General features: G+C 35.1%; 1 protein-coding gene across 12 annotated transcripts in view; it reads left to right on the forward strand.

Moving 5' to 3' along the window:
- The window catches only part of LOC107222894 (zinc finger protein OZF), an 83,052-nt gene that overhangs the window by 52,371 nt on the left and 10,091 nt on the right, over positions 1 to 20,590 (forward strand). For 11 of the 12 annotated variants that reach the window (XR_006905506.1, XM_046746208.1, XM_046746207.1 and 8 more), the window contains 4 exons: positions 2,600 to 2,692; positions 10,841 to 10,927; positions 17,743 to 17,901; positions 20,037 to 20,340. Coding sequence is in view for 11 of the 12 variants with exons in the window: in XM_046746208.1 (XP_046602164.1) it covers positions 2,600 to 2,692; positions 10,841 to 10,927; positions 17,743 to 17,901; positions 20,037 to 20,340 (643 nt within the window). In the remaining variant the exon portion in view is untranslated. The remainder of the gene's footprint in view (positions 1 to 2,599; positions 2,693 to 10,840; positions 10,928 to 17,742; positions 17,902 to 20,036; positions 20,341 to 20,590) is intronic. The other variant, XM_046746211.1, reaches the window with a different exon arrangement.

A 20,590-nucleotide genomic window follows, 5' to 3' on the forward strand; every position in this document is an offset into this window, starting at 1 on the left:
CCAACTATTAACCCCTACATGTAAAATAACTAGAAGATTGACATTGACTACCGTCACTCAAAGAACATTGTCTCCACTAATTGTAAATTGTGAATTCGACTACATCTTAGTCCACTTACTTATAAAAAAAGGTAAATAACACTTTAAGCCTTTCTTTTTTCAATTAATCAAATTGTTCTTACTAACCAATAATATATAATAGCCCTAAGAGTATTACATCTACAATATTTAATGTCTGATTACTTCTAGTAGTATTATTATTTATTTTATAAAAAAAATTTTTTTGTTGTTCTTGACAGTTAAATAAATAAATCGTTCTGAGGAGGGCCCATATCCGGGTCGAAACGTTAACTAAAGATACGTTTACTTAATTGACCGATCACCAAGATTCTATAATAGATAAGTTTCTCTGTGGGTTGGTCTAAGTTGACAATATCATATACTTCTGTTATATCGATATACACTACACCGGTCCTAGATCCGCTAGTTCATTGTAGCACGACTTTCCTCTCCTGAAACCATCAAAATTACGGGGTATCAGCTTCTTCCTGTTCTTCTTTGTTTCCATCCGCCATGTAAGTCTTTCGTTAATTATTCTTATAGATATTTTGACTAGACAGGACATCAATATTGGCCGAAATCCTATATCCCCTGTTTTGGATGAAGATAGTTTTATAGTTCCCTCAATCCTTGTGGATCACGCCAGTTTTAAGAATGTGGTTGTATATTTTGTTTAGTCTCTTAGTTGCTTCTTTGGGGAGTTGCTTCAGAATCGCATAGCTGATGTGTTCCAACCTCGGAGATGTTTTTGCTTTTGCATTCTTAATGCCCAGTTCTATCTCCTGCTATGTCACATTTTTGTCTAATTGCAAGCAAGTACTATTAATATATCTAGTTGGTTGTTTCTAATCTGATTATGCGCTAATTTCCTGCAGGCCTTCTTTAATTTGGAGTAGTCATCTATTCTGTTGCTATCCCTTGACCCCGGAGCGGGTTGGGTTCATTTATTTCTAAAACCTTTTATGTTTCTCCAGATCTCTCCAGTGTCCTTTGTGGGGTTTAGAGTTGTGCAAATGTTTTGAAAGCTGGTAGTTTTCATTTCTTTAGAAAGTTTTCCATCTTTTTCGTGGCTTCCTGGTATTCGTTCCAGTTCTCGTCTGAGTGGTGTTCAGATAGTTTTTTAGTATTCTCCTCCTAGCTTCTACTGATGATTTACAGTCTCCGTCCGACCATCTAACTGCCGCTGGGATCCCAAGGCTGGACCTGGTGCTTTCATTGTTTAGCATGAGCGTTGCTGCTCTTTCCAGCCAATCTCTCATAGTCTCTTTCAGTTTGTCATACTCTCTCAGGAAATTTTGTTCATTGATTATCCCCTCCCCTCCCTGCCTCTTCCGGCTAGTTATGTGAGTTACAAATAGGCATAAGTTGTGTTTCTTTCTGGTTGGTTGTTCCCACCCTTTGGGAGAGAAGGATCGTTTCTTCCTATGCCGAGCTTATTGTCAGCCTCGATGTCTGCTCCAGTTGATGGTTAGGTATCCTTCCAACCATTGCTGGTGATTATTGCTGTTCCTGTTCCTGTAATTATTTCATGCATATCTGTAAAAGTCTCTTTTGCCCAAGCCTCTGCATCCTTATAATTGGTCCCTAGCATGTCCTTTAGTTTTACAATCTCCGGATTAAATCGATAAATTATATAATTTATATACGAAGCTCTATGAGTGTTGGTACAGTTTACGCGTATGAGTTCTTGATCACAGTCCTTCTCTTCATGGTTAGCGCCTTATCTACTGCACCTAGTTAGGTGGAGATTTACTGAAAAAAACGTAATTTTGTGGCAAAACCTATTGTTATTGCACAAAGTATTAGAACCAATAATAAAATTGAAATTAGTGTTGTAAAAAGAAAATATCAAACAAGACCCTCCATTTTCCTGTAGTGTATAAACTCTTAACATGGCATGCGTTAGGTTTACGTTATAACAAAAATTCTCTACTTGCCTATCCAAAATATATATATTGAAGTAATTTTCGTCGAAAGTAAGTCCTCAATATATACTTATATTCCATGTAATATATGACACTTTCCATACCAAATTAGTAAACTGTCGACTATGACATTTTTTAATTTCATAAAGGGTTTTTCCTATGGTAGTATGACCCCTGAAAACCTTCCTAAAAAGTTTCAATTTTTTCCAATCACTAGTCACCCTACGAAATTGTGAATCCATTTCAAAAACACCCAAATCGAAGTTTATGAAACAAGAGAAAAACATCCTGTTTTCTAAATGTACGATTTTTGCGTGAGATTCGGAGTGACAGGACGTTCGTTTCTACTAGTTTTCAAGGGTCGCACTAACATGATAAAAATCCTTGATGAAATTAAAAATTGTCAACATCAACCCTTCACAAAGTTGGCGGGGAAAGCTCCGTATATATGTTTGATGTAAAATAAATTGAGTCAGGTTATTTTAAGTAAGTGATCGAAAGGTCCGGGTGTGAGACAAACAATGTATCGTTCTAGGGTTGAACAAAGATATTTGAAATTTGGTCAATGTCAGTTAATTACTAGGTCATAATGAAATTTGTTTTGCTGTTTACAGCAATTAAACCAGGCCATCATCCTGTGAAACGGCGCGGAGTTACCAGTGTAACAAAATGCCACAAGTGCAATGGAACTGGGATCATATTCATCGGTAAGTTGAAAAGTTCTTTCTATGTGCTGGAGTAAATTGAAACACATTATTACTATATATGCTATGATATGGTCATCGAAACAAAACGTTTTAATTTTTGTAATCGATTTACTTCTTTTTTTTTTTCTTGTAAAGACCTAGGGCAGTTATTGTCACATCACAATCCATTTAGTGTATAGATAAAAATGCTGCATGGGATATTCTGTGTCAAATCGGCCTTTGACCTGTAAGACTACAATAACATTACGATTTTTACAGGCGCTTGCACATACATAAATAAAAAAATTAACGAAAAACAACGACAACAACTATTCCAGGAAACCGAAATACTCGGCAATGTTTTTATTTTTCATCACTAGCGAACAGAAGAGTATTTGTTTTGGAAAAAAAGTGACTACTAGTTTTTGCATACCGAAAGGATTCTATGAAGGGAAACGATGCGAACGACGACGCACCGGCAGATAGGTAACCGAAGTTAGATCTCATTTTTGTTACGATGGTAAACATGGGTCTGTGCACGATATCTGTCACAAGCCAGTCTGACTTAATAACGCAGTTGTTGTAGCTGACACGGATTTTGCTATCAAAAGGTAACTACCGCTGTCAAAAATTGAGTTTGGGTAGTTGTGATCACAATCGACTTGATTAAAATAAAATTAATACGTGCCATTAACCCACATTTAATATGTCAGACTTGCGATCGACTTACAAGTACTGTGACATGCATTTCGCCGGGTCCGGAAAACATGTTTCACAGCTTGGACTGGATTGGGATTCAAACCCGAGACCATTCGCTTCCCGGGTGGCTGCACTGACCACTGTGGTACCAAGGCTGCTCCCGACATCTTTTCGGACAGCTACCCGAGTAGTTCGAGAAATGCCACGATATAGTACTTGAGTAAAAGTAGAGCATTCACAATTCCAACAAAGCTAGATGCATTTCGACGTAGGTCAGCGGTCGAGTGCGGCGTCTGCATAACCTTGCGAAATCGAGCGGTTAGTCTCTAGTGACAGTTTTTGACGTAATTCAGGTCGTGACGCTGTTTGCCTGCAAAAATAATGCAGGATCCATAAAGAATCGAGTTCTCTAACTACTTTACCATTGTAAAGAACACTGTAAAAAAACGCGGTGCGGACTTCTACAGAATATTTTTTGGTATCCCTCTTACACTCTTTTATGTCAATCTAATACTACCTATCGTCAATCTACCATTATCTGACGTTCAAGTTTTGCATTGATCACAAAAATTGTTCTACAGTAGTCCACACCGGCTCCTTTTGGTTTACTTTAACACCACCAATTTTTTATAGTGGAGCCACTTATGCGAATAAACTTACCATAAAATAATCATGTTCAAATTTATTAGATTTTGTGCTACAATGATATCACAATTTTCAAGTCATCTTTGAAATCGTGCAATTTTAGAGCACACCTAACGAAACTCAATTTTTGACAGCGCAAGGTAACCTCTGCTAGCAAAGTCAGTGTCAGCTGCGACAACTGCTTAATTAAGCGCGGAACCTACCTTAGGCGGCGGAAAAGTACATGGTTTTTGAGAATTTTTTCGACACCGCAGAATTGAATGGATATTTTTTAACCTCTGGGGATCTTTTATTATTAGTTTGAACTACATCTGGTAACTTTTTCAGGATACTTGAACCGTAATTGATGGGGTTATTAATCACGTTCCACATCAGCTGTTCATTCGCGTTGGCAATTTGCGTACATTCTGGAGGTCCCAATTTTGATCTGAAACTAATGAAACTGAAACTGTTTCATTATTTACATTAATTCGAAGACCCTGAACCTACCGTTGAGATAATTGCAATATTCTGAAGTATCATTTTTGCTTGCAAAAAACTGTGAAAAAGTAGTCAAAAATGACACCCTCTTTTTAAAACACGTGTACAACATTAAATATTCGACTCTAATGGGTATATTTAGACTCATGTTCTAAGAAATAACCTATCAATTAAAAAAATTCAGTATCGCTGGTTTCACGTCAAAATCGCTACCTCTCGAGTGTATGCAAATTGTCAATGCAAATAAAGACCTGCTGTGGGGCTTGATTAATTATGGTTCAAATGACTTAGAAAACTTACCAAATGTAGTTCAAACTCGTAATAAAAGATTCTCAGAATGAAAAAAAATATCCATTCAATTCTTCTCTGTCGAAAAAATTCCCGAAACCACTTACTACAACCTTCTAACGTAAGTTCCCATCTTATTTAAGTCAGACGGGCTTGTCGCAGACGCCGTGCACGGCCCCATGTTTACCATCCTACCACAAATGAAATGGAACTCAGTAGTCTTGTACCTTATGCTTTGAAAAAATAATATAACAATAACGATAACAACAACAACAACAACAATAACAACAACACTAGCAACAACAACAGAGAACCTGGAGTTACAGACGAAAATTTGTTTGAGCTGAAACTTCTAACGATACCGACAGAACACTCCGCCTGCGATCTGGCACGAAATATCATACAGCTAAGCTCTATTTTGTAGGATATGGTCACTCGTTATTACTCACTTGACTCTCCACATGTCTCTTGACTATAATTATTAACCGTCACTTGGCACAACTATTTTTTCGGGATATACTTGCCACACCGGGACTCTGTGGAACGCGGTCCTATGTTTTATTATAACTTCAAGTCAAATCGTCCGATTTTGGTTTGTTTTTTCCTTTCATGATGGTCGAGAAATCGTAAGAGCTAAAGAATATTGACATATAGCGGGTTAAAAAATGTTTTCTCTCGAGAATCACGAGTTTAGGGTTCTACTTTGGGGTTTGTGAGGGTTTATATACTGTAAAGTTTTCTCGTGAATTTCAAGTTGATCGAAGTTAATTCCCCTTAATTATGACTCCTGCGAACTTTTAAAACGACAATCCAAGAAACACACGTTTGAAATTTTTACGGAACTTTTACAGTAAGAAAAATAAAAATTCCTGTCTCACATTATACCATACTTCACTGGTACTTTCTACTCCACCCTGAGGTCTCCAACAAGTTGCTAGTCTTGTAGTGATAGTCCCAACTTTCTTGAAATAGATCTGGCGGTTTTTTTTGTCTCTTTTAGTTGCACTCATTTCACGACAAAACCAGATCTGAAGCGGGTAGTGTCGTGCAATACAAAATACTTTATATTTTTGAAGATATTATAGATGCAGACTTCTGATTGCGCTTGAATTTTTCAAATGCTTTGACTACAAGACACAAGAAATAATTTGGGAATTGATTCCTCAATTTGTATTTATATAATATTGCGTTATGTAAAATGTGGACAATTTCTAATGGTCAAAGTCAAATTGACATGGCAGGTTGATTTGGCATGGAATATTCCATACACATGGTGTATTGATATTATAATCTGTGAATACCACTGTGGCGTTATGAGAAAAAAATAATAAAGTGAACTTTTCCTCTAATTGAAACTACCTGGTCAGATTCACTTTAAAAAAATTGACGAGAGCATACTTGTTGTATAGTAATTTTCGACTATAGCAAGAAATGTGTCTCGCGCAGCATATGTGCATAGCCAAATATGTTGTAAACGTCCAAAGTTCACACGCGCTTTGTGTCCCAATCTGTGAATAACTCTTGTTTAATTTTCTACTGGTGAAATAAAGCGGTATGAACTACTTGCATCTAGCAATTTCAAACGTCTCATATTTTACATACAGCCTATGATATATACGTACACCTGTGTAGGTTGATTCTGAAACGGAAATGGTGTCTATGGTGCTGATTTACGTTGAAATTACAATACAAACCAGTAGCAGCCATCAGGTAAAAACGCTATTGGTTTTTACTGTGATACCAACCTAAATCGATACCCAAGGCACCACTTCCGTTCCAGAATCAACCTTGGTAGGTGTATAGTGGCGTTTGCCTTTTACTGCATTAGGTGCGTACAATTTTCATTATTTTTAACCCATAAGGACAACTGTATGCTAGGAAAAATGCGATAGTGATTAGACCAAGATTCGATGGACTCGCATGACAAATTCGTTTATTTTTTTTCTCTAGCTACCCTCTCATATGCTCCATTTGACATAATGCAATCGGACTTACAATTGAGATTTTGAACAAGTTCAATAAAATGAAATGAACTAGTACGAAGTTTGATAAAATCCAGCATTTTGCAGGTGTACGAACTTACTAGCGAATATCACCCACTGCTTTTTGTAACTTGTAATGCTTATGCGGGGAAAATGAGAAACGTTTGTCAAGAGTGTGTGTTACATCACGTATGGTTAGTCTGTTCATGTGGTTTCTGTTTTATTTTCTTATCGAGTAATATCTTGTTTAATGTGTGTTATAAGGGGATATTTGTGAGAAATATAAATTATCTAGCAGTAATCAAAGTACTTACTGTTAGATCAAATTATTACACAGAAATTTTTCACACACAAAATGCTTACCGATTTTCTGTACACGCCATTTTTAACTGAAATGAAAAGCCACACCATGTTTGAGAATATTTTTTTCATTAACCATTTCGGAATCATCGTGGAGTGTAACAGTCACGTTGGCTGTTGAAATTTTTATTTGTATTTCTTTTTGGCTTCAGCATCGGCAGCCATTACCAAACCTGTAATTTACTTAAACACTACTAAAAATTGTGAAAACAAAATTACAAAAATCCAACTAAAATGTGTACACGTGGCTATACATTTACCTCCTACGAATAGTATTTAAATTTATTAATTTTATATCAATTCCGTGATCTTATGCTATTTAGAAATTACAATTTATTGTCCGAGGTCTGTTCTGCTGGATCTTGATACTCAGGAGTACGTAATAACTCCGATTTTCGGATTTTAAACAATCCACCTCTCTTAGAAGTGAAACTGCACACTAATCACTTTTGGTCATATGAGAAAAGTATAGGTTTCGGTCGAAAATCAGTTTTTCTAATTCCAACGAATCTTTACGTTTTCGAATCCTTAGAATTCAAGAAACAGGTTTTTCAGAAAAATGTCGATCTGTCCGACAAACTCCCGCGATGATCTCGAAAACGGCTCAATAAACAAATCTGAAACCACAGGATTTTACAATTAAATGATGGGCATGAAAAATTGTTATGTCCCGCTTAATTTGAACTTTCGATTCTACCGGAAATAAATCGATTCTCAATGTTTACTTGTTCTGAATAAACAATTATATTTTTTCTCAGTTTACATATGTATTAAAAAAAAAAAATTACGAATTTTTAGTTTTTCAGAAATTTCTTTTGTTCTGATTTTTCTTTCAAAACTTTTTTATTTGGCTGCCAATTCTATCAGTTTCAGTTTTTCCACTTGGGTTGTCGAAAGACTGTTTTCTTTTCATGGTGATGAAAACTATCGCGAAAAAATTCTTTCCGACTTGTTTTTTTTAGCCTTATGTATATTTCACGTTACCTAGCAGTAGACCAAGATTTTTAAAATGAAATTGGTGTTCACAGGTTAAAATGTGGTGCAACAGATCGAATTGTTTAGTGCCACCACGTTTTACACTGTATTAATGTTCACACATTTTTTTTTTAAGATGTACGAATTATCATTTGATCTTTTCAGTACAACTTTTGCTGAGTCTGTCTCGTACCTGCTACACTAGGACCTCGATAATTGAAACTGCGATAACTGCAACAATCCCCACTATACAACCCATATCGATCGGCATGGTGGGAGAGTGCCGGCCTCAAGCCGGTAGTCTCGTAGCACGATTTTTAAAATAAGGGCGCATTCCGGGGCTCCTCAGAGGTTATATGTATGTAGAACTCGTTGTTATTCTCAGTTTTTTCGAGGGGCAAAGATGCAATTTGCAAAGGTGCAATTTCATCGCACTAATTTCCGCTAATATTTTCTAATTTATATAGGAATATATATATATATTCGTATATATATATGCAAGAAGGCGCTAATCGTGACACCCGAACTTAGTACGGCACTGTTATCGACTATGTGCGCATTGTAAGCATGGGCGGGGCTTGCGCACCTTCGATTTCTGCAAGTGTGACGCGTCTCCAGTCCCACGCGGTTGCAATTATCAAGGTCCTAGTGTATTGTGAAAATAAATTTCGCAACTTAATGACAGCTAACCAGGCTGTAGCCACAACGGCAAATCACTAAAATTTGTAACCGCCAACGTGACTGTTATATCCGAGATACCTGTGATTACACCATTTTATCAATTAAACTTGGTTTGAACTCTAGGAACAACCAAATTGCAAAAATATCGCTTGATAACAAAGAAATACACAATAACTCTTGTTACACGCTCGGTGATTTTTATATTGAAAAGCTCATTTTCTTACTTCATAAAAATGATCTAGCCAGTACTACTCTTATAAAACTACAAAGTAATAATCAGTGTACCATTCATACCGAGGATCCTACAATGACAATGCTATACTCATAGAGTAAACCTGCATTGTTGCTAACTGAGACTCGTCATTTTTGAGTAAATCTAAAACAGGTGTGTTGAAAGGTCTTTCGTTTATGCATTTATTGTTTTGTTATAAAGCATTTGACTCAAGATGAATCAGAATCATCAACGTTACTTTTACTGGTCAAATATTGACAATTTATAGTTTTTCGAAATTCTTAGTTAGATGTGAAATAAAATTAATAACTACAAGTCCACTGTCGATTTTAAAAATAGTGAACACTCGGCTGTCTGTTTTTTTTTTATTTATTTTTGTTTGTCCTGTACGAACTTTGGTGAAGGAAATGTTAGAACTACACCGTACAAATTTTCAGATTTGCACACAAAGCTATTTAGGTATTTTAACCACGGTAGTTTTCGTTCTCGACTTTACTAAATACCTTGAACGTCTGTAATTCTGTTAAATATTCTCAACCTGCCCATCGTAAGTGAAATAATTGATTTGAGGGATCCGTTAACGAATGATTTGAAAGCCCACACCGAAGGTAATTTCAGTTATTCTAAAATAAATATTTGCCTCATGTACGGCGCTGAATTTGGCTGCAGTCTTTAGCTACCAACAGCACAGGCCAGGTGCGAATAGGGTCATCAGCCACCCCACTTCATATTTCTGTCTCCGCTGCCTGACGAGTATACCAGGACACGAATGCTTAAACAGATGCCGATCATCGAGAAAACGCATATTTTTCCTTTAGCGCTGCGGCTGAACAGCTTGAAAGTCTAACGAAATTTCAACAAATATCATAGAATTTTATTCAACATCTTCTGAACAACAGTGTTAAATTTTACAAAAATCGTCAACTCTTAAATGTGATAATATAATGAGGAATCTGAGTAATTTAAACTTTCATTATTCTGGTGTTTAAGCTGAACATTTGAAAATACACACCGATCTTGGAAGAAAGTGGGTGAGAGCAGTTCCTCTTTCTAGAAAGTGTAGTGTAAAAATTTGATGAAGCCTGTAACTTCAATATCGAAGATGGATATCTGATTTTTAAGGAAAAGTGCTGAAACTATGTGATACCTGATTTTTTCTTGAAAATAGTAGTGAAGCTTGGTACAAAACCGCATTGTACGGTGTCTGTTTGAACATTAGTATCCCGGTATACTCTTTAGACAGTGGGAATGAAATATGAAGCAGGGGGTCCCATAACACTATTCACCCCTGGCCTCTACTGCTCAGCGGTTGAAATCTGTGGCTAACTTCAGCATCGTGCTTCGTGTAACAATTACACAGATCCACAGCACGCCTTGTGTAAATGTAAGAGAAATTGAAACGCAAGATTCTACGTGATGAGAACAGCATATGGCGCTTATGAAATGCAGGTTTAGAGCAATACATGTTTAGCTACTATGTCTGTAAATGTTACACCGAAGCTGATAGCATCGCTTCGAATAATTTAATAAACTGGTGTGGGATCTTACGTTCTCAAAAGATTTTTAATATGTGTTGAAACTATGAGAATCCAACAAAATAATAGTAGTATTCAACCTGATATATTAAAATAGTTTCTTTTTTAACTGTTTGTCATTTTCCCCAAATATATGTATAGGTGATAACATTTTGTGAGAAATGCCGGCAAGTTGACTTTTCTTTTGTATTTCATTATCGTCGTTTTCATAATCATTATTGTTATTGTTATTCTTATTGCTGTTGTCACTATTGTTATCATCATGGTTGCGCATTGTGGTGATGTATGTTAGGCAAAGACGAGGATAAACTAAATTCTGGGATCAGTTCACTCGCCAAGTGTGGTGGCTGCAAGGCGACAGGTCGAGTCACCATTGGAAGTAAGTGGGATTGAAATGGGAAATTTATTTCAATCACATTTTGAAGTATATCTCGTTACTTTTAGGTGGTGACAGTTCTAAATGTTTTATCAAACTTTGATGGTGTTATATTAATACATTATACAAACACTCTGACACTATTATTTTTCGCTATTTTTTACTTTTATCTTCCATTTATTTCTCTTCTGTATAAAAAGTGTCACGCTACTAATGAAGCATTCAATACTGTTGAATAAAGATTTTAGGGGAGAAGCTGTGAATGAAACATATCTAAGCGATATTGATGAATAGCAGATGCAAAATTGATGGAATTTTCAATGAAGAACCAAATCATAGATGAACCTACTCTTGAGAATTATAAGTTTTATTGCAATTTATTCTAAACTATCAGAAATTAATGACACTCTCACAAAGTGTATTCACGCCACATTACAAGCAGTATGTCAGGTTATGTGGCGCAGTCATGAATCATATGTAAATAACCTGGGAGGCACAATTTTTTACACTTCAAAGATGAATTCATCGAATAACAATTCATTCATGATGAATAATCTGATTTAGAAACACTGCTTAATTCAAATAATAAGATCTTTATTAGATTTGAGTAAAATTGAAGTTGACGAATTTTGACAGGACGCTATAGTCAGTCTACCGATTGTATCATTTGTTGCTTACTTTGACTATCAAAACCTACGAGTGAATAAAAAATATAAGAAGAATCCCAAGCCGCAAATTTAGTAATGGGGATGTAGTCGTCACACATTGTTCAGAGATGGTAGTTCACTATGTCAAGACGTGTATCAACACAGCATACTTTCAGAGAAGATCTCGTGAAAGGGCCCGTTTTGAACCACTCGGTAACAGTGCCAGCACATGCACAACTTTTACCTGAGCCAAGTGTAGCGGACAAATGCTGCTGCGAACGAAAACTGGTGCATGTGTTAGCGCTGGCGGCAACCGCGTGGCTCGGAATGGGCCCTTTCACGAAAGCTTCCCTGTCTAGTATTAAAAAAGTGGTGGAACTCTGCAATTTCGAAATCCTATCGGGCCTTTATTCGTTTGCTGATTGTTTCATCGGACAGGGTTCGATTATTGGAATTCATTCTTGATCGGTGTGACGTTCAGGCATTTTTTTGTCTTAACTGTCTGTAATCTGATGTTGGAAAAGGTGAACTTTTTTCAAACAAACTCAAAAAACCGAAACTACGAATCAGGCGCAGGCAGATTCTAGCATGTGTAAAATACCGACATATGACCGCCATATTCCAACAATGTATGACGTGCAACGGCTTCACCTTTGCCACGGTTTAAAAATAAGAGGTGGTCCGACTTGCCCTCGGTCGCTGTGATTATTTTGTCTTAGTACGGCGGAAATCCGCCAGGTGCCTCATGCATCGGTGCGGACGAGGCAAACAATAATGGCGGCGATCTAGCAGACAGTATTCAAGAAAGTTTGACGTTTGCATGTGGAAAATCAAATCTGCTGCTGAAGATTACATGGGTACATTAATATTTCACAAAAGAAAATAATTGTATGATGAATGAATGTGACTATAGCGACAATATATTAGTGAAAATGAAATGCATGATGAATCGAAAGACCAAAGATTAAATAAAATTCCATCGGTACGCTTTCTTGATAAAAAGAAAACGGATGCACAATAATAAATGTGTGGGGGAAATAATAACGAAAGTTGACAGACAATCCGGGATCGACGTTTGGGTTTCGTCGTTTACTCAAAAGGCAAGAAAATGGTGAATTGTTGTTTGCCTGATTGTTGAAGCGCATGTCTAGGAGCTGACGAAACAGTCTCCTATATTTCAAAAGTGGTCCAGTGCTGTGAAACAATTTGGCGTCGATCTTGAACTCAATCATTTTATTTGCGTAAAGCACTTCAACTATGGTTTACCTAATTTATATCAGGTGACAGTTGATGATGTTCTATTAAATTGTAAGTTCTCGTTTCCATGTGATTTGCATAAGGAAGAAGTCATTGCATACTGTCTACATTACTATACAGTTATGAGAATGCGTCAATCAACTAAAACAAAAAGTCGGGAAATCGTAAAGACTAGTAGGGTAAAAAAAAACAAGCCAAACTATACTCTATGTAAAAAAAAAGTCACGTTAAATTTTTGAAATATTTTAATATAATAATAATAATATTATATATAATAGGTAATTACTTTATTAATACCCCCACACATTTATTATTGTGCATCCTCTGCATGATTGATTCAGTGTGATTACCGTTTTCTTTTTATCAAGAAAGCCTACCGATGGAATTTTATTTAATCTTTGGTCTTTCGATTCATCGTGCATTTCATTTTCACTAATATATTGTCGCTATAGTCACATACATTTATCATAAAATTATTTTCTTTTGTCAAATATCAATGTACTCATGTAATCTTCAGCAGCAGATTTGATTTTCCACATCCAAACGTCAAACCTTCGTGAATACTGTCTGCTAGATCGCCGCCATTATTGTTTACCTCATCCTCACCGACGCATGAGGTCCCTAGCAGATTTCCGCCGTACTAAGACATAATGATCACAGAGCTCAACACAGGGATTATAGGGAAGTCGGACCACCTCTTATTTTTACACCGTGACCTTGACCCGGCTCGTGCTCCTTCCTGTAAATTTTATTGAATCAAGCCTACGCATTATTGATGTGAAAAAACCGGAGTCAGCGCAATTCTAAATGCAATGCCGAATACAGATTATCAAAAAAAGTTTTGTTCTACGCAATCGTAATGGCAAGAAATGCATTTCTCTACTTGAATCACCACTTATTACAGGAATACATTTTCTGGTTTTATTTTTGAATGAAGCAAACAAGTTTCTCGATATTTTTGTTCAGAATTGCATATATAATTGCGCTGAATGCGGTATTTTTTACGTCAGTGAAACGTAGGCTGCAATGATAGTTAAGGTAAGTAACATTTTACTAGATCGGTAAGACCTCTTAATCGATGCTGTTTTAAACCGGCACGATCACCTCGAAAAGCAGATTTATTTTACAGCTTTGTAATTTTGATATTATCGTGTAGAGATATTTGAAAATTTTAGTAATATTTCCAAAAAATCAATGATTATTGTTCTCTTCTTTAACTGCACATTTAAAAAAAGACACGATTATGACCAGTAATTATCGAGTGTAATTGGTTTGGTGGTGGACACCACATTGATCATACGCACATTATTTAAGTATTTCGTTGTAATAGATTTATTTTAAGCATTAAAATTAACAAAGTGTCTACTGTATTTTTTGAAAGACAAATAACGGTCAGAGATTCTTTTGATTGGGCAACATTCAATGTGTGATCAATAAAAGGTTATTGACGTATTTTCTTGACATTAATTCAACGCAAGTATGGGCTAAAAATAAGTTTCTCCGATTAGATCAATACGAGTTTGATAATATTTAGTATAAAAATTTTTCGTGAAATCGCCCATGTTGTATAAACCGTGCAAACAAGAATAATTCGAATTTCACACCTAAAAACAATTTGCCGCTTTTCCCCTATATCCTTACTATGCTTATTATTACAGTATTTTATAAGCATTCCATCAATTTTCAGTTGTAGCTACATGTAAATTAAAGCATGCAAAAATGTGCATTTACAATATTCTAAGTAAATTTTATGCACAATTTTTTAAACACTTATGTCATGAAATGAACCAAAACAAGTTAAGAGTTCAAGAATATAATATGGACTAAATTAAACATTTTCTATGAATGATGGTACACTCGTTGAAATATCATTTTAATCACTTGACCGTCAAGGCGTCATAGCGGCATCAAGCGTGCCCCGTGCGTAACTGCCAAAAATCACGAAATGACGTTATAAAGTAATTCAATGTTTTTGGGTGTCTGAGATAAATATTTACTTTTGAAAACATGTGTTTTAAATATTCTTGAGGTCAAGAAATCCGATTATGCTCGTAAAAAGTTATATTTTACGCGCATTCATACAGTTTTGAGCCGTCAAAGTTGACGAATTTTTTATCACTTTCTCAAATTGCGTCATAGAACAAACTATCATTTTCTACTATATTATTACTATTTTCTACTATTTTCATCTAGTATTTTTCTTTCGAAAAACACTGAATAATGCTATTTTTGAGTCCAAATACGCAATTTCAAGAATTACCAAGTCAACGTTAGTAACCTTTAGAGGGCAGGCATTTTCCCTTGAAATTAGATATTTTTTAGACGTATGATTTATGTATATAAATAGTCAACACGTCCGGTGAAGTTTCCGAGTTATCTGCCCACTCCTAAAAGAGCCAGGCTGCCCTCTATGGGTTAATTATACAATGTAACTATAGCTTATACTATATAGAAAAATGACTCGGTAATTCGTGAAATTAGGTATTTGGGCTAAAAAATATTATTATTCAATGTTTTTTAGTAAAAAAATTTTTGCCGACGAAAGAAGATGACAGTTTCTTCTATGACGCCATTTGAAAAAATTATCAAATATTTGTCAACTTCGAGGACTGAAAACTGTATGAATGCGTGGAAAATATAACTTTTTATGGGCATAATCGAATTTCTTGACCTCAAAAATATTTAAAACGCATCATTTCAAAAGTAAATATTCATCTGAGACATCCAAAACATTGAATTACTTCATCACGCCTTGGCTGTTAAGTGGTCAATATTGACGTCTTTTTCTGAGCATTGTATCAAGTTATCTGAAGTTTTTCCTTATGCTGTATTAGTAGTGTGGAAAGTAGGTGATTTCGATGAGTTTGAAGTTTACAACGTGAGCCACAGAGGCGAATACTGCTACTAATGTGAATGCAGTATCAGCCAAAGACTGTGTTGGAATAAATATATTTTTCTAAATAAGGCAGAGTTAAAATAGAACCCCCTTTGATTCTCACAAATTACAGCACTAACTTGAATTTAACAGTCGTCTGCTGGGCTACATCTAAAAAGAATTATACGATTATTGTTGATATGATTTCTTATCGAATACTGACACTATCGTAAAGAAGACAAAAATAAAATTTTAATGCACTTCAATAAAATTTGTTTGGTTAGTCTATTTGCCGTCTTCAGTTTCCATCTCGTGTGATTGAATATTCCGACTATACCGAATTTCTTAAATATTGAAATATATTCAGTTAACGATCAAATTAACGGGTTGACAAATTAATATGTACTAAATGAAAGAATGTTAAATTTTGTATGGTGGCTGACCTTTGTCTAGATGTTATGTAATCTTATGTAGCTTTGAATTATGTAAATGTGCCCCTTTCCAATTATTGTTATTATTTTTTTTTCAATCTGGTGACGATGGACTGACTTTCTGCTTGGAATAACACGCACTACTCCTTGATATTGATAAAAATCTGACTAATACTAGTTGCGTAGCTCTGATGTTTTGGGTGAAATTCGGCAGAACTTGGATTGTCGAGAACAATATTTCATATAAATAAATTAAAAAATTTAATTATCACCACAAAATCTACGATAATTATATTTTGACAGTACAATAATTTAGATCCCAAACATTAGTTTCAAGTGGAAACGCGAATAATTTTTAATTACAATTCTGATCCAAGTTATAGCGAATTTCGCGGAGCCTGAGATGGCGTTTGCCTCGCAGGTGAGAACTACGCAACAAACGTATAACAATTTCTTTCTGTACCTCGAAATGGAGATTCTATATTTTATTTTTATGTAATCTCTTTGTAAATGATTGACTGAACCTCTATTGTCAAATGAGTCGGGATTACATTAGTGATTAGAACAGCAAATGCAACAACAGACATTTGTATTACTTCAGTTTGACAAAGAATTTGTGGATCGGACTGAAATTCCATATATGTATGGTTTTTTTATGATTCATTATCATAGTATCCTGCCGCAGTGTATTCAACCTATAAATTTTGCATGCTCTGTTAGTAGTAATTGATATTTCCCTTTTCAATGTATGTCAACAACTCAGATTGTTGTCAATATTGTCGCTATCTCTCACATTCATATTTTTTTACTTTTTCTTTTTATTAATTTACTTTTTATTAGTAGAACTGCCAGCATCTAAAATTAAGGATGTTAAAAGAGAACAAAATCTCCCCTAAGGGACAGTTTTATAAACTTGTTTGATGCGTGCAGCCTGATCATTTTCAATGTTATTCAATCAGCAAAAGTAAATATAAATTTCACCAATGGTTTCTCGTAAACTTCCGGATGATTTTCATACTTTTAATGCAATATTTATTACAATTTACCATTAAGAGGTTTCCAATTGATGTTCTCGTGAATATTCTATGAATACTCATTTCTTAGCATATTCTCTGGTGGACTGTGCCAAACATTGCGCAGCAAGAAGAAAATCGAAAAACACGCATAATAGAAATTAGCGTCAAACTCATTGAAATTTTAGTTGATTGAAGGGAAATATAACAAACAATCGGAATAAACGACTAGTTGATCGCTCGACCAGACTGGTTAAATTCACTGCTCATCGGAATATACTAACAGCAGGACGATGTGTCAGCTTTGTTTTTATGTATTAATTTTTTTACTCTATTTCATAACATCGTATTACGAAACCTCTTAAATTTTTGAGTAAATATATAGATTCCTAAGTTTCTAAAAAAAAAAAAAAAAGAAAAGAGACTTGTAAGTTTTCAAAGTAGGTTGAGAAAAGAATTCATTTGGTGAAGTAGTTTTATCGTCATGATAAATCACAAATGTCGTTTTCGACATGTCACAAGTCAGCTTCAAGCGCACCATTTGTAGAACTGGCCCTTGCGGAATGCTGATGCAATTCTTGCCTTTATATTTCAGGTGGAAAGCAAAACAGTCAGAACCAGCCTGAAAAACCTTTCCATTGTAACGTTTGCGACGGAACGTTTTCCCGATATTCGTCTCTGTGGTCCCATAAGCGACTTCATTCTGGCGATAAACCATTTAAATGCGAAGTCTGTGGTTTAGCATTTGCAAAAGGTAAGGAAATTCGCAATAAATACAATATTGTTTCCGAAAATTAGACTTTTCTGATACACGTGCTTTAATTGTTCCTTTGCACAATATCAAAATTACTCTAAAAATTTTCCATTAGTCATTTCTGGAATCCCAATTATTGATTTTCCTCTGTGAAGCTGGTAACTTTAAGTGTTTTGGGAAATTTTTCTATGGCAACCCAGCATCGAATGTTCATTGAATTTCATCAATATTATATCGAATATGCTTATAACAATTTCGTGAAGATTTGACAAAGGTAATTTGCTTATAAATTGCATATATCATATATTGTTAGCAACAGATTTCTTCTGTATGAGTTACAGAGGTTATGTCACAATACACCTTGATATTTGATGTTTGTCGGAAATCAAAATTTAGTGACACATATAATATATTTCATAAAAGCTGTGTGAAAAATTCGTGCGGTAGCGAGCAATCACTCTAGATTGTTGCTTGTTGCCTATTCCCTGCCAGTTTATTCATTATTTTACTTACATCTTTCATAAATTAACCACTTACTGTTCCCATTTTCCCTTATCTATAAGTCGTGATTACTATTACTTTCCACAATAAATACTGATGGTGAACATCAATCAGTACATGTTTAATTACGATTGAACCATTTTGTTTAACTACTTGTTCAGTTACTTCGAAATAAAATTAATATCAATTATTAATAATTTATATTCTGAATAGATTACTGGCGTATGTATATGTTGAAACATAAAGCAATACAGAAAAAAACTGCCCCATGTTGAGAATGAAGTAAGCAATGGATAACTGTTAAAATATCGACAGTAATTCAACAGTCCTCATGTCCTATGAAGTTTTGTCAAAATTGTTGATTGTAGTAGCTCTAAGTTCGTAATTAAATTACGTGATAAATTTAGGGCCGGGGCAACTCAAACCAGTTTGTTACTATTTGTTAGAGTACGGGAGAGGGTATTTTTAATTTTTGTTCTTAATTTATCAAAATAGCAATAAAGTGGCGCTCCAGAGTTTGCCTGTAGCAAACCAGTTAACATCTTGAGAGTAGCACTATGCGGCAATTCTTGGCACAAGACGAGTCACTTAATATAGAAGTTGGCTTAAAAATGACCAAAAATTTACAGTAATTGAAAAATTACGTACAGTGTAAGGGGTTGAGGGAGTTTAATATTTTGTTACGGATTGTTACACGAGGGGGGTAGGAGTAAAAACGTGATCCTAAATGCGTTACATGATTGAAATACAATCCCTAGCAAAAACATAACTCAGTTTCACGTTGGACTTGATTGTGAATTGAAATTACCTTGTTTATATTGATTTATTTCATCTTGGCTCAGAATTTTCTATATAACCTTGCACATATTTTCAAGTGAGTCTGTCTCAGTACGTAAGTACCTAAGAAAATACTTGAATTCCAAATTCAGTGATTCAACTTTTGAATTAAATCTAATATCAAACCTAGATTACACAGTACAGAAAATTTGTAAATGAACCAATGATCACCTATCACATCCTAACTATATCAAAAAGTGCAATTTTTGGGAAATAAGGGCTGCAATATTGAGTGCCTATTATTAGGATATTGATCATATATTTTATCTGTACCTGCATGCACATACATCGTTCACTTAGTAGAGGTTAAGTGTGAAACTATCAAGCTCTCTGAATTGGGAACTGACTTTGCTGGTGACATCTGGTGCCCTAAAAAGAAACCAGTTTTAGTGTGCACTTAAAGAGTGATTAAAGTGTGAGATTCATTTAAATACAGTAAAAAGCCAAATAATTTTTTTTTCACTACTATGCAAGCTGAACATATGAGCACTGATTGTAAAGAAACTGATGAACTTTTCATTGCATGCAATAGTCAGCCATGTTTTTTTCAGCCGCGCCCTTATGTCAGTTCCCAATAGTTCTGTTCTTGAAAAAATATCTGGGGAGAGTGAAAAATTGTTTTTCTAAAATCATCTTATAATCCCATTGTACAAGAAAACCGTTACTTTGGTAAATTTCAATGTTATTAATTTAGTAAATACTGTCCATAGTATTCAATAAATAACCCTGTACCTGAAACCCCCTAAAATCTAAAAAAAAATCACATTTATGTCAAGTATGTATTTCGTTTGCTTCAGCGGCGTACCTGAAAAATCATGGTCGTGTTCATACCGGAGAAAAACCATTCAAGTGTAGTGTTTGTGGAATGCAATTTTCACAAAGTCCACATTTAAAAAATCACGAACGAATTCATTCCGGTGAACGCCCTTATCAGTGTGAAGTTTGTGAAAAAACATTCGCTAGACATTCAACGCTTTGGAATCACAGGAGGATTCATACTGGTGAAAAACCGTATCGATGCAATATTTGTGGTTCGGCATTCAACCAGGCTACTCACCTCAAAAACCACGCTAAAGTTCATACTGGTGAAAAACCACATAGGTAAGACTATAATAAAGGATTCAAATTACTTTAGAATAAATTGTGTATACACGCTGCATGAAGATCTGGTGAAGCAATCCTTGAACACTTACGTTGGAGACCAATTCCCAGCAAGTAACTCAACATACAGTTTTATTGCCACGTTCAATTACATTAACAACCATTTCATTTGTTATAGTTACTAGTAATTTCTAGTGAATGGGTATTGTAACAACAGTTTAAATGTTGTTGGAGTTACAAAAAAAGGAGA

Source organism: Neodiprion lecontei, chromosome 7 (assembly GCF_021901455.1).
Source record: "Neodiprion lecontei isolate iyNeoLeco1 chromosome 7, iyNeoLeco1.1, whole genome shotgun sequence".
Taxonomy (NCBI): Eukaryota; Metazoa; Arthropoda; class Insecta; order Hymenoptera; family Diprionidae; genus Neodiprion; species Neodiprion lecontei.